The following is a 15,804-nucleotide window of genomic DNA, read 5'->3' on the forward strand; positions in this document are numbered from 1 at the left end:
ACTTTCTGAAAAAAAAAAAAGAAAAAAAAATAAAAACTTTCTGAAAAAAATATATATATATATATATATATATATATATGCAATAAAAATGTAACTAATAAAATGCTTATTAGTAACTTTTCAGTAATGCTCAGATTTTTGTACTAGGTTGTTTTTAATGAAAAGGCTTGGTACACAAGCATATCTTTAAGATAGCAATATACATATAATTAAAATCTGGGAGTTACTTCAGGTAAATATGTAAATAACGTTTTCAGATTAAAAAAAAGTGCATTTATAGAAAAAATATATAAATTGTATATATATATATATATATATATGTATATATATACACATACATACACACACACACACACACACATATATATATATATATATATATATATATATATATATATATATATATATATATATATATATATATACATATATATATATATACACATATACATATACATATATACACACACACACACAGATATATATATATATAGCCAATAAAAATAAAAATAAAATGGAAAATAGGAACATTTTCAGTAATGCTGTCAGATTTTTTTTGACTCCTCTGTAGATTTTTTTTTTTTTCCCAAAGAAAAGGCTTGGTATGCAAGCATATCTTTAAGACAGAAATTAAATAATTTGAACATAATCAAACAGAATCAAAACAATTTAAGTCTGTATTTGAATATGATATTGAAGCAACTTAATTCAGGTAATTTTTGTGAACCTTGTCATGTGAACAAAAATAAGTTCACATGAATTATGAACAGATGAACAAAAGTACAAATGCTCTCTAATAGTTTTTTTTAGGAACTTTAATGAATAATCTTTGATGTCATCAATCAGGGTTGGTCCACGAGATGGTCTCTCTATTGCAGTCATACTCTTGTCACTGACAGGCTCCATCCCCACACAATCCCTACGGTTGGTATATTTACACAGCTGCTGCACATATTATTTTACAACTATAAGGCATTTAAAAAACTGTTAGCTTTACAATATACATGTACATTATACTAACCTTTGCGTGGCATTACTTTTTTCACTGTGGGACGTCACTTATTTACAACCCAAGTTCTCATGCTTAGCTGAAAGCATGGCTGGCTTAGCATTCATTAGACGAGCATGATAAAATAGCTTAGTTTATTTTTCAATGCCCTTTAGAAACCGAGCATACCATAAATACTAGATACCGATGAGAGTTGCCATTCCTGAATCGCTTTAATCGATAACTGGAGAGTTGCATCTGGAATGTGGGCGTGATGCCGCTGGGAAGCATGTCAACACACGGGCAAAATAAAATCTGAGTTGAGCACATGGTGCTTCACAAAGATTCATTTTTTAGATATTGTTTGATGTGACAAAGACAGTGATCCATTGATCATTTCTGCGTGAGTTGACACTCTGGGCAATTTTATGAATATATGATGCTCATATAACGGTGTGCGCCTTCGCTCATATCTCTGATGAATGTGATGATGGTTAGGAATATACCGTCTGAAAACAATAATAAAAAGTAATATATGAAATGTTCAGTATAGCTCCGTCAATGTTTGTACTCATATCTTAAATAAACTCTATTATCCAGCTATACTACAACTGCTGAATAATTCCCTCTTTAAAATAACCGTATAAAACAAGTGCCAAGCTATCAATATTTCCTATATTTTTTTATAATAAAATATAGTCCATCTCAGTTTGAACCCAGTCATATTTAATATGACCTCCAGGACTTACAGTAACAGAGTAGAGCATGTTTGCTTCAGACTTAAGCATATTTCATGTTGGTGCAATATTCCTCGATTCCCATGCATTCGCAAGTAAAAAAGGCATTTCGACTTTTCAGGGAAATAATGACACATTCTTCCTGCCTTTTAACACGCTGAAAATCTATGTTTCAGTTCTGATAAGAGTCTGTTCTGAATAGCATCCTATTTTAAGATGTTCTTTTTTCTCCAGCTTGGTTCCGAAGTCGTATCTGAACGATTCACCCAGGAGATGCATTGATCCTGCAACCCATCCTCTTTTGTCAGAGATTTGCCCCTCAAAGGTTGGAAGTCAGTGGGACGGCCTTACATTTACATCCAAAGGTAACACAATTCCGCCGTTCTGACCAAACCTAATAATGTCACCATTGATTGCTCTCTTTTTTCTGGTGTCCGTCTATTCTTCTTCTGTATTTTCAAAAAGAACTGCCACAGTGTGGCAGATTACATTTCCTGTAAAGGATATTGTTGGAGTGGTACGGGATACCAGCACAATTTTGTCTTCCCACCTTGAGCTTCTGAAGTTCTGCAGCGATCAATCAAGACATCAGTTTATCAAAGTCAGTGTAGCTACACAATCTTTAAAAAGTGCTGTTTGAATCACTGGACTTTCCCCCCATCGGACACCGTAAGGCATGACTTAGGTGACTCGGTCCTCAGGGGAGAGATCTTAGGGAAAAAATCAGCTGGAATGTTGGAACAAGCACGTCATCGGGTGCAAAGTGTGTGGGTGGGGAAAATGGAGGGTTTTAAGGATGTCCGGGCGGCCTTGTCACCATGGTGATTAAGCTACGGATGGGACACATGTCTCAGCTGTGGTTATAGGTTCTGCAAGGAGACGGTGAGGAGTCTGGCCGGTAGTCATATTTGCTCAGCGCTGTGGGGTAGTATGTGGTGGTGTACACGTTCGTCTGCTGAAGCGGTGAAGGAAAGTAGTTGGTCCTCTCATCTGGCAACAAATTGTTCTTATTCAGAGTCTGTGGACAAAAACAAATAAAGGAGTGTTAGATGAGCTGAGAGGCAAACAACTGTCCATCAGTCTCTGAGATGAAACACCACTGATCTCACAGTCTGCAAACCTCTTGTGACCTTGAGAACTAAAAGAACAGAATATGAGAATGTTGAAAGCACACAGCAAGATCTTACACCTTCTGGAAACACTTCAGTTTAACACATGTAAACTCTTATCTAGCTAGTTCCTTAAAAGGTACAGGGTGTAATAGCTGCACCACTAGCATGTTTGAGCAGCTCAAACATTGTCTCAACCAATGGCAGGAGTTTGGAAATCCCATAGTCTTACAACGAAGGAGACACCTGAGCCACATCTAAGGACCAGACTATCATAGACCTTTGTACGGGGTCTTTTGATCTGAACAACATAGCAACTGCATGGCAACATGCTAAAAAAACACTCAGGATACTCTAGCAACCAGACAACAACATGCTAAAACCATGGAAGAACAACAAAATGTGCTAAAAATCACTCAGAATACTGTAGAAACCACAAAGCAACATGTTAAAACCACTTAAAACACCCCAGCAACTGCATAGCAACATTAAAACAACAACACTCTAGCAAGATGTTAAAAATCTCTGAAGAACATACTAACAACATGCTGCAACTCTAAAAACCACAAAGCAACATGTTAAAACCATTTAGAACATTCCAGCAACTGCATAGCATCATGTTAAACTCCATACAAACCACCCAAGCATAGTAACATGCTAAAGAGAACCAATGACAGCAACCACACAGCAACATTTAAAAAAAAAACACTCAGAGCACCCAAGCAAACACTTAGCAGCATGAAAAAAACACCCAGAACACAATTTGCATAGAAATACATTAAAAACCTCAAAGAACCCCCTAGCAATCGCACAATAACATGCTAAAATCACTGAAGAAGATCCTAACAACATGCTAAAAATCACTCAGAACACACCAGAAACTGTATGGCAACATATTAAAACAACATAGAACGAAACACGAAGAAAAAAAAAAAAAATGGTTGTTTGTTAGTTAATGTTTGTTAACAAATTATTTATTGTTTGTTTAGCTTAACTATAGATTAGATTTGGTTTTTTTTTGTTTTTAGTCGGTGGCTATAGAAATAGTAATCAATCAGCCAAAAAACTATGGTTACTACACTTTTACTATAACAAAACCATGGTCAATTTTAACAAGGGTCAGACCACCACAGCAACCACACAGCAACGATTAAGAAAAAAACATTCAAATGACCCTAGCAACCCTTATAGCAACATACATGCACACACACACACAAAAAACCCTGCAGAACAAGTCATCACCTTTATTTGTATACCGCTTTATACAATACTGATTGTGTCAAAGCATTACTACAGAACCCTAGAAAAATGCTAAAATTGACTCAGAACACTCTAGAAACCACATATCTACTGCTTAAGCTAAAACCACTTAGTACTCCACAGCAACATTTTAAATACATGTAACTTTCAGAGCACCCTAACAACTGTATAACAACCCTATCGCCACAATAGGACGAAATCGAGAAACAGTTATTTTTTTTTTTTTTTTGCGATTCTGTTTGGTAGTACTAGTGGAGCAGATATGACACACTGCACCTTTAAATATGTAAGGCACCACAGAATGGAGTCCACAGCTGATAAACGTTTTAATTTAAAAGTGGTGAACTCAGGGTCATGGATGAAAGTAGCGTATGTGTGTATGAAATGTAGAGCTCTCGAGAAATCATTTATCTAGCTCTAAAAAAGCTGTAGTTCAGTTACTGGGGGAGTGAAGCTATGAAACATACAAAGACTGATTTGAGTGACTCCCCGTAGCTGAGAACTGCTGTGCAACAATTATAGTTTTCAATACCTGGCAAACAATAGCTCTGCAAAGAGGTTGAGATCTCCATTTTCAGGCTGATCAAGACCGATGAAATTGCTTTTTTATCAAAGAGCAATTGAGTGACAAGTGAAGGGAATGTTTGTCTGCTATTACTATACCAAATTACATCTTCCTAACTGTGGTATTTTTAGCAGACTTTCGACAAACTGTTCCCTGTGCACAATTGGAATATTCATCCTGATTTACGATGTGGCTCTCAGCGGATGCTTATTCAAACATCCATCAATCAGAGAACCTCCGTGTCACACGGTTAATATCACACAGCCATCTGTGCACCGACATGCCCTGGGAATACATGGACAGAGACCAGAGCGGGTGCCTTTTGCAGTGGCCACTTCTTTCTCGATCCTCTTGTATTGCTCAAGTCTCATAATGAATTTCGAGTGAGTAGTGGTCATGCAGAAGATCGATGGAAAAAGTGGCAAAAGGCTCGCGCAGGTGTCACGGCAAGGACACAAGGTGGAAGAAGAGCAAGCCGAGCCAAACTAATTGGATGAGCTCGACGATCAGTCACAACCAGCTGTGGGAGTCCACTGAGCGGCTGCTGCTTAAAAAGCCTAATGGAGCCCATTAATAAAGACAGAGTGTGTGCCAGGAACCGCGTGCAGCCAGAAGAGGTGGCTAAACAAGCGGCCGTGGGGAGAGTGAAACCAGCGGTAATCTCTAAACTATCAGTTATCTAGTGATGCTCATTTCAGACAAAACAAATGAGCATGTGGTTAGCGGTTACTTGACAACTTGTGACTTTTTCTGACAGCTCATCTGTGGGGAAATGTAAAAGATAAATATAATTTTCTGATGCTGAAATAGTCACAGCTTAATATGCAGAGCCTATATATATATAAGGTATTTGTAGGCATAATCCCACAAAAAAAGTGTAAACACTGGTGCTATAGGGTAAAAATAGTGCTATATTTGAATATGGTAAAATATGTAAAACAGATTTTAAACACTGAAAGTTGTCAAAATAAAAATCCACTGAGCTTTATGTGGATTTCCAAGGCCACAGATTCCAAGTCGGCATATATTAGAAACTCATCTTCAGGCTCACACAGAATCTGGACAGATCTCTGCACAATTACAATGATTGCTATCTCCCAAGTTCTAAAAATCCTTGCCCTTTGAGTGTTCATTATATATATATATATATATATATATATATATTATATATATATATATATATATATATATATATATATATATATATATGATTATGCATTAAGCTACAGTATCAGTGAGAGTGCAGTATTCTTGTAGCACATTTTACCATGTTTTTTTTTTTTTTTGGGATCCTTTGATGAATAAAAAGTTTAATTTTGATGCGATTTCAAGTTTTCCTTTCTCTTTGGAGTGTTACAAGCTCTTGGTGCATAAAGAAGATCTGTAAAGTTGCAAAGACTAAAATCTCAAACCCAAAGAGATATTATTTATAAAAGATAAGACTCGTCCACGCCCCCCTGAAACACCTTGTTTAAACACGCCCCCACATGTCTACATCATGATGTGGGAAGATTTTCATAATGCCGCCCAAATGTTCACGCAAAGAAAGAAGGCATAATCTTTGAGTCTTACTGTTGCTGCTGGCGCCATGTTGTGGAGACGCTGCTTCGTTGTGAAAGCGAAAATACTTTGTTTGGCCTTCCAAAAGAGGACACAACTAGAAATCAGTGGTTTAGTTGTATTCTAGAACAGTTCAACCCAAATATTCAGATGTGTGCAGCACATTTTATGGAGGACTGTTTCCTGAACCTGGGAATGCCTGTTCTGATTCACAGTCTGTATATATGTTTACACATGTAAAGGATTTGCCACTGAGGATTAAAACTTGAGTTTTGAGCAGTGTAGACTAGAGACTAGTGCTTTGTTGTTTGTCGTTTCTCCAATCAAAAATGCAGACATGGTTTTATGTTTATGCGGTGCGGCGTGGCGTGACGCAGCGCAACGTGTAAAAACACAGTATTAGTCATTATAATCCGTAATTACTTTATATCCCCACTGGATGCAACAAATTGCTTGTTTGTAATGGGTTTTATTGTTTTTGTCTTGTCGTGCCACTGTTCTGACTGGGACACGCATCACATTATGGCAAGGGGCATAACATTTCCATCACACGCTTGAAGTATTCGGCCAATCACAATGCACTGGACAGCTGTCCAATCAGAGCACACCTCGCTTTTCAGACCGATGAGCTTTGTAAAAAAACAACATGTTTCAGAAAGGGGGCATAGAGGAGAAACAATAATGTACAGTATGTGGAAAATAATGTGTTTTTTGAACCTTAAACCGCATCAACACATTTCATTACACCGAATACACAAAATAATGTTCTTTTTGGCAACATCATATGACCCCTTTAAAAGAACAGCATTTATTTGAAAAATAAATAATTAGAAGCGTCACTTTTGATCAATTTAATGCATCCTTGCTAAATAAAACTTTATTTCTGTTAACAACAACAACATACTAAACCCTTTTCACTGCATAAAACAGCATTATGAGATTTATTTTTTTGTGAATATGGTGTCAACACTGACCTTGAACTCCATGGGTGTGTATTTCTCATTCTTTGGTGTGGTGTTGCCTTTGTAGTTGAGGTGGTTGGGAGTGGTGGGGTGGATGACAGCAGACTCCTGCGAGGGCTTGTGGAACCGCTGATAGTACACATACACCAAGAAGGACAGCAGACCAGCACCCAGGAAACACGACAAGCCTGTAGCTATCAGGTGAAGCAGAGTGAACCCTGGGAAAACAAGAGAAAGCAACATTACTGTAACCATTTGTCTGCAAATAACTGTAATTTGTTGGCATTTTCATCCAGATGTTTATCTAAATATGCTTTTTCAAATAATGAGACAATATAGTCATCCTTGTCAGAAGAATCGGAGCGATACAGCACCATTGCATCGCTCTTCATTAACGCTACATGTCCATAGCCATCAACCAGCGGTAGGCAGGTGTTTCAAAGTGTCTGGCTGAATGATGCAGTACCAAGGGACAGTTCTGTGATTAGCTGGGCGAAGTGACGGACCGGGCATCCTGCCGGTCTGACCCGTAATGAGTGCGAAATGTGATTGAGGAGAGCGAATGCCATACCCCGTCATGAACTGCTCTAATTGGACAATGATCACTCAGGAGATCACCACTGCTGAAGCACGATGGATAATATGTGCTGCCACCTGGAGAAACACCAAATTAGCACTGCAGTGCCACCTCTGAGAGCAGTCATCGCCTGCTGTGGCCTGGATCTGCAACCTAAAAACACCGCTGTGCCCCTCATGTATTTTTCATCTGGTGCATGCACTGGAAAGGCAGCACCTCTGCATGGGAGAGCCACAAGTGCCATGGAGCACAACACATGGAAAACTGAAGATCAGCAGTGTGAATTATGAAGTTCACGCACTTAAACCTGCTTAGCGATTCCATTTCTGCCTGAGTTCTCAATGAAAAGGAGCTTACATGGAACATGACACACAAGCAGCACATTGCTACATGTTTTTGAGCACTCACGAGAGCATGCATGCATAAGTGCATGCTAACATGCAGTGAACACCATACAAACATATGGGTCAAAACACTTACCCCCACACTGCTGGTCCTTCTCATAACTAGATGCCGGGAGAATGGCTGTGAAGAGAAAGAGATGTATAGTTATGAGATGTACAGGATGAGCTCTTGCAAGGGTCTTTCTGAACATCTTGAACTGATGCCAAACATCTTTCAAATTGACATGGCATCTTAAAAACACAACAATCGTGGTTCGAGATGCATCAGAACAGTCACAGACATCCATCTAGAGCAGTGGCTGTCAAGAAGTTTTACTTCAAAATCTAAATCCCTGTAGCTCAAGCAGTATAGCATGGCAGCAGCAATGCCAGTGTCATGGGATTGCTTCCCAGGGAATGCAAGAACATATACCCTTGCAATGCAAGTCTCTTTGGATAAAATTGTCAAAACTGTTGAACTGTCAAATGCATAAATGCATGTTAATATACATTTTACTTTAGACATGAAGTGTTGACTAAAAATAATACCACTTTTTTTTGTATTAATAATATAAAAGTTTAGAAAAATTTGATCAATATTACATGAACTGCATAGGCCCAACAATATGCAAATTATTCATATCTTTATAAAATAGATGTGCAGCCTTGATGTCAACATCAAAAGACATGAAACATCCTTTTAAAAGCTAATAGGCTTACTTATTTTGCTATTATAACTATGCAGAATTACATGATTAGTCACAATTTATTTTATTAATGCATTTAGTGTCCTTTTTTGTCTGTTCTGTTGCTCAATTTTGGGTTGTGACCAACAATAAAACCATAAACCAACAATTTAAAAATGCAGGCTGATGCTAGAAAAAGGTCAGTGAACAGGTCATTACATGCTCCCTTGTTTTCCCTCCCTTTGCTGAATTACAGCCAAAACATCCATCATTCCCCATCTTATCCCACTCTGCTCTCTCCTTTCAAAGGCAACTTTCCTGGAAGTGGGGCGATGGTGGTGGTGAGGAAGTCTCCTGTTTTATACCTGAGGGATGAGCAGGGACGCAGTGATAAAGTACAGAAAATCACATCAAAGCCTGTCAGTCGGGTCCCATGAAAGTGATGAAATTATTACCCCATGCTTCCATTACATATTCAAATTTTGCATGTATTTGAGAATGAACGGCCAATGTCAGTAAAAATAGTTGAAAGCTATTTTGCAAAATAAAACTTAAACACTCATTCAGAGTAAATATTCCATTTTGGCTGAAGTAATGAGGCGCATTTAGAGGGAAGCGGCATTTTTTACAGCTGCGATAGAGTCTAAGATTCTCTATTACAACCCAGAGTCATGCTTTTCAAGCTCTATCTGAAATCTCCACAAAGAGCAGAGATGGGTATGGGGGGGATGATGTTTTGATTGAGATGCAAAATTCTCCTTGATCTCCTCACCATCTAAGACACCTCAAGATTTGGAACCTGTTTCCAAAAATTGGAGAGAAATAGGATGTGAGGCTGCCTTGTGGCATAACATTAATATTAATTAGAGTGCCTGATTCACTTGGTATTCCGCTCTGACAACTCGTGTTCTCGCAGGCTGGGTGCATTCAGTTCTTCACTTTGAACACTTCCACTCCACCAGCCAGAGTAATGAATAAGCGCATGTAAACATATTACATCTAATCTATTAAAAACAACAGCAAGGTTGACAGGGTTTAAAAGTGTATGTTTATTTAATAAGAGTAACATTGCAATTGGGAAAAGCTTTGCTTCATAATGGAACAGTCGGACGCTGTGTGAATATATGCATGTGTGTTTATATATAGCTCGCTCTCACCTGGGATCTCATTGCAGTCTCGTTGCTGGGAGCTGTTTCCCACACATGGTGTGAATTGAGCCCCGCACACTCGACTGCGCAGCTGCAGGCCCGAGTCATCGCACTCAGACCACAACGACCAGGCCATCCACCCACCTGCACAAAGCACGGTCATAAACACAGGATTTAAAGAAACAGTTCACCCCAATATAAACATTCTGTCATCATTTACTCACCCTCACAACATTCTAAACCTCTGTGACTTTCCTCTGTCAAGCACCAAAATTAGATATAATAAAACGGCATTAAAGTTTAATAGTGCTCCAAATGACTTGCACTAAATTCGAATGCAAAATTAAAATAGATAAATAGGGCTGCACAAATAATCAGAATTAAACAGCAATTGCGATACAGCTTTGAGCAATTATCAAATCAAAGGCTGCAATTTCAATAATCATAAAATATAATGTAATAATATAATTAGTAAATACTGCTTCTCACAAACTCCATCTTTGCATGTGATTAAATGTGCATGTGAGAACGCAATGTGTCCTAGGTTCTCTTTATTTACATTTGTATATTTTCCAAAATGTTTGTGGACAGAAGTTTACAGCATTTCACCAGTATTCCACCATATAAAATCACAAGGATTTTAAATTTTATAAGCTTGAGGGTGTAGAAGTGAAGAACATAAGTAATGTAACTTGTGTAACATGAATTTGTTATAATTACAATTATTGTAATTTACAAGAGTAATATTTCTGTCTTCATCTTTTATAATTAGAGTAATAATTTAATTATCAGAGAACCATGAATATGCAAATCTATTGTTAAATTATTGAAATACTGACTTAAATCTATTAAGTCCCCATTTATAGTATTGCATAAGAGAAATCAGTAGATTATTTAAAATTGCACCTTTTGCTGGTGCAAAGAAGAATGAAAATCATAGAGGTTTGGAACAACTAAACAGTGAGTATATGACAATAAATTTTTTTTGGGTGAACTCTCCCTTTAAATGGGTCATATGATGCAATTTCAAGTTTTCCTTTCTCTTTGGAGTGTTACAAGCTGTTCGTGCATAGATAAGATCCCTAAAGTTGTCCACTTGTCCACGCCCTCCTAAAATGCCATGTTTAAACACACCCCCACGTCTACGGCACTGTGTGGGAAGATTTGCATAACACCGCCCAAATGTTCACGCAATGAAAGAAGTCGCAACTTTGATTCTCACTGTAGTATTGTTGCTGCCACTGCCGTCATGTCGTGAAGACACTGTGTGTTACGTTGTGAAAGCGAAACTACTTTGTTTGGCCTTCCAAAAGAGGACACAACTAGAAATCAGTGGTTACGTTGTATTTACAACACTGTTCCAGAACAGTTCAACCCAAATATTCAGATGTGTACAGCACATTTTATGGAGGACTGTTTCCTGAACCTGGGAGAGTTGTGTGTAGCATATTTTTTGTTAGAGGTATGTATTTTGGTTAACACGTAAAGTATTTGCCACTGACGATTCAAACGTGAAGCAGTGCAGACTAGAGCCTAGCGCTTGTTGTTTGTTGTTTCTCCGATCAAAAATACAGACATGGTTTTGTTTTGGACAGTCTCGCGCTTCTGACTAACAGCCTGTAAGTACGTTTTCATATTTAAAGAATTTGCCACTGACTAATTAAACGCGAGTTTTAAGCAGTGTAGAGTAGCTTTTGTTTGTTTCTCTGATCACAAATGCAGACATGGTTTTATGTTTACGCAGCGCGATACGCAATGCAACGCGTAAAAAGACAGTATAAGTCATAATTTATAATCAGTAATTATGTCCCCACTGGATGCAACAAATGGCTCGTTTGTAATGGGTTTTATTGTTTTTGTCTTGTCGCGCCACTGTTCTGACTGGGACACGCATCACAGTATGGCAAGGGGCATAACATTTCCGTCACACGCTTAAGGTATTTCGCCAATCACAACGCACTGGATAGCTGGCCAGTCAGCGTACACCTCACTTTTCAGAACGATGAGCTTTGTAAAAATCAACATGTTTCAGAAAGGCGGGGTATAGAGGAGCAACAATAATGTACAGTATGTGGAAAATAATGTGTTTGTTTTTACCTTAAATCACATAAGCACATTGCATTACACCAAATACACAAAATAATGTTCTTTTTAGCAATGTCATATGACCCCTTTAAAGGGGACATCAGATGCCCATTCAGGGTCTAACATACTTTGGGCGACCCGTTTCGGTGCATGTCTCTTTAAATGATATGAGTCACTGCTCACCCCAGCCCTCTCTTCCACGCGTCATGTCAACACAAGACAGGTGAATTGCTGCCTTGGACTCTGTATATGTTTTTCAATTTTTCTGAGCTGGCAGACATGCCAGAAACCCAACTAAATGCAAAAAAAGTGACATTTTCATCCGATGTCCCCTTTAAATGGAGCGCTCCAATTTTGGCCATCCTCACAGTTCAGATGGCAATCTAACCAGAGCACTGCCGACTCAATGGCCCACCCACGCACATGAAACAAACACCGCCAGAGTCACACGAGGAGGCAAAAATAATCACAGAGGCAATACTTTCAGAGCAAGTGTACCAAGAACTTTACTTAGAAGAAACTTTGATTTAAAATGTATTTGTTTGCTGGGATAATCCAGTCTGTAAATAGACACATTCCTTTCATGTTTCAGCTTTTAAGATGCTTGTCTAGACCATATGCAGACTTACAGTATAACTCTCCCAGAACCTAACAAATTTGTCAAATTTGTGAACGGGGCCAACAGGGGCCAAATGTTTGAATCAAGGATCCAAAAAACTTTAATATCAGTAGCAACTAGTCCCATATCGTAGCATTTCAGAAAATGCAGATCAACTGTTAACAATGATAAAAGGCAGCCCCGATAACTGCTACATCAATCTTTATTTATTTTTCTTAAGCAAACAATATGTCATGAAGAATTTTTAAGGCAGAATCCTAACTGTAATGGAACCTTATAAATGACAGATATGGGATGTTTTACATTCTGAGATTACTCTTAATATTCTTAAAGGAATATATTTTATTTGATCGATAATTAAACAGGCTCTTCTATCAACAGAATGGATTTGAGGTGTTAATCAGAGAGTGAAAAGCAATACAAAGGTATTATAGTTTTTGTTAAAGCTACAGGGCTTTATATGATCCATTCTTCATAAATATTTCAGTTTTGTCTTAAAGGAACAGCTGATTTTTAAAGTGATGGCAGCAGAATATGGCAACAAAGCTTTGCACTGCCACAGTCTGCTTGCACACAGCACACTTCTGTATGCATGCAGCTCACTTATGGTACCATCTGTAGCCTGGAGGACCCCAGAAGCCCCTCTCAGAATCTGAAGAATGTGCTTCTGGTGTTTGAAAGGTCTGAAATCATTCCTTCAATGCAATGATAATAAGTCGGTCATAAACTATCCCGTTAAAAGACCAGCATATGTTTTGTTGTGGATGATGGTGTGCTCACAAAGCTTCTTAAAGGGACAGTTCAATTGAAAAATTTGAATTTGGTCATTATTTATGAACTCACTATCACTGACTTTCTCCTGCAGAACACAAAAGAAAATACTTCACTGTATGGAGACAAATGCGAGGAGACTTTTAAAAATATCTGTTCCATACAGTTATGCAGTTTTAGTGTGACACAAGGGAGTAAATAATGATAGAATTGTCATTGAGTGAACTATCCATTTAACTAGCTTAACCAGCACAATTTCCTCGGTTGACCAGTTTCAATAAAAATTTTAAGTTTCAATAAAAAGTTACAATTACCTTTTATTAAAATAAATAGAGAAGTCAGAATTATGAGATATAAACTTGCAATTGCAAGAAAGAACTCAGAATTGTGAGAAAAAAAAAACTCATGTTAAAAACGCTGTTAAAAAACAACAAAACAGAATCGCAAGATGTAAACTCAGAGTTCTGAGAAAAAAAAGTTTGAATTGTGTTGATATAAACTCTCAATTTTGAGAAAAAGTCAGAACTGTAAGACAGACTTGCAACTGTGAGAAAAAATAATTTTATGGGTAAAAAAAAATACCCCTTAATAATTTTAGATATATTTATTCCACAGTGGAAACAAGCTTTTATAGAAACTGCATGTTTCTGAATGGTGATAATAATGGTTGTTGATGAACAGATAACACATTGAAAACCAACTGTATCTTGTGCTTACAAACAGAGGTAGAGCTCAATTAGGAGAGCCTTGAGTTTTTTGTAGCACATTTCACCTAAAGCATCTTTCATCTCATTTGTGGTTCTGGATTGGAACTGATCTTACCATCACAGGTATGTGTGTTGCAAAGAGCCTCCTCTGTGTGCAAGCCGATGCAGATGTCCCCTCCATCGGCAGGGACAGGGTTGGTGCATGTGCGTGTTCGTTGGTAGTGCCCACCTCCACAGGGCACTGAACACTGCGACCATGATGACCAGCAAGACCAGGCACCGTTAACTGCACAGACCAAACACGTACGAACAAATACGACATACAAAGACAAACACAAAACAATCAGGCAAGGAGGGGGACACAATCATCCAGGAATCAGATAAGCACACACAAATGCAGCGCAAACAAGAAAGACGGAGTGGAGGATGCAAACACAATGTACCGAACACAAACATAAAACAGCATCAATCAAACAGGCAAACACAAAACAATCCAAAAAAAAAAAAAAAATGGACATAATTGGAAATTCTCACAAGGCGGACAAGGCAAGCAGACATCTGTTATGAGATGTGATGGTAATCCAGACATTCAGAGTTCAGGACAGAATGTAGCACTTTGAGTTCAAAACAGCTTTATTTGACCCACAATGCACCTGAACGAACACTCAAGACTTGCCAGCTGTTCACATTTCTTTGTTTATCCCGCTGGGAAATCCTGATTAAGCTGGTGACTGATATCAAGCTGTTCCAAGCTGGTCACCATGTTCCAAAAACCAGCTTGACTACCTAAAGCTGGTATAACTAACTTGTTTGTAGATGACCTACCAGCTAGAAACCAACTATCATGTTTCAAATCACAGCTACCTCCTTAAACTGACCAGGATAGAAGCATTGCTGTTGTGCAGTTTCCTCTCACTTTAACAGGCCCTGCCACCATCCTCTTGACGTCTCATCAGACTGATGGAGGAGAAGGTTAGGGGTGTCTCCTTCTCTCTGAACTAGAAAGCACTGTTTAACTTCAGTGGATTAGCATGCGTGTACTGGGGCAAGACTGAAGTGTGAAGGCAGACTGATCGCAATCACAGTTAATCCAGCAACCTCGCAGACCGAGGGAGAAGCTAGGCGTTGGATTGGAGTGCACATCTGAGGTCAAAACAATGATTAAAATGGTTGGCTGATGTCAGTTATGTATTTGAATCTGTGTGCCCTACCCCTTTCCGCTTTGCTATTTCAATCCTATTTTCCCTTTTCCGCCTGATTGTAAAACAAATACTGTGGCTGTTCATTTGTCACACTCAGAGAGAGTTCAGAGTGGACAGTGCATTGGCAAGTGGCTGTCAATATGTCTAAAGAAAGACACAAAACCATCTGCTGGGAACTTCCAGGGTGATTGGTCAGATAATTTGCACTGAGATCTTTTAAAGGTGAAGTATTAGCACTTTCAAAACAAGGCCCTGTTTGTTTGAGCCAAAGAGGACTGTTAAACCTGGAGAGAAAAAAAATGTCTTTTAGCACCTTTAATCTGTCTATTAGCATGCCCAAATTATCTGTTAGCACCACTGAACTATTAGCACCCTTGACTGTATGTTAGCATCCTGAAACTCTGTTAACATCCCCAAACTGTCCTGGTAATATCCTTAAACTGTC

General features: G+C 38.3%; 1 protein-coding gene across 4 annotated transcripts in view; it reads right to left on the bottom strand.

Annotated features, from left to right (window-relative positions):
- Positions 1 to 515: 515 nt before the first annotated feature.
- Positions 516 to 15,804, bottom strand: part of LOC109096384 (semaphorin-5B-like) — a 75,328-nt gene continuing 60,039 nt past the window's right edge. Inside the window, exons 17-21 of one of the 4 annotated variants that reach the window (XM_042764077.1) lie at positions 14,273 to 14,443; positions 9,985 to 10,119; positions 8,239 to 8,283; positions 7,194 to 7,399; positions 516 to 2,743 (exon numbers count right to left, since the gene is read on the bottom strand). In XM_042764077.1, the coding sequence (XP_042620011.1) occupies positions 2,576 to 2,743; positions 7,194 to 7,399; positions 8,239 to 8,283; positions 9,985 to 10,119; positions 14,273 to 14,443 (725 nt within the window). In that variant the 3' untranslated portion in view covers positions 516 to 2,575. Of the gene's footprint in view, positions 2,744 to 7,193; positions 7,400 to 8,238; positions 8,284 to 9,984; positions 10,120 to 14,272; positions 15,644 to 15,804 lie in introns of those variants that run through there. The other 3 variants (XM_042764078.1, XM_042764079.1, XM_042764080.1) reach the window with 3 other exon arrangements.

The sequence above is a fragment of the Cyprinus carpio genome, chromosome A9, assembly GCF_018340385.1.
Source record: "Cyprinus carpio isolate SPL01 chromosome A9, ASM1834038v1, whole genome shotgun sequence".
Lineage (NCBI taxonomy): Eukaryota > Metazoa > Chordata > Actinopteri > Cypriniformes > Cyprinidae > Cyprinus > Cyprinus carpio.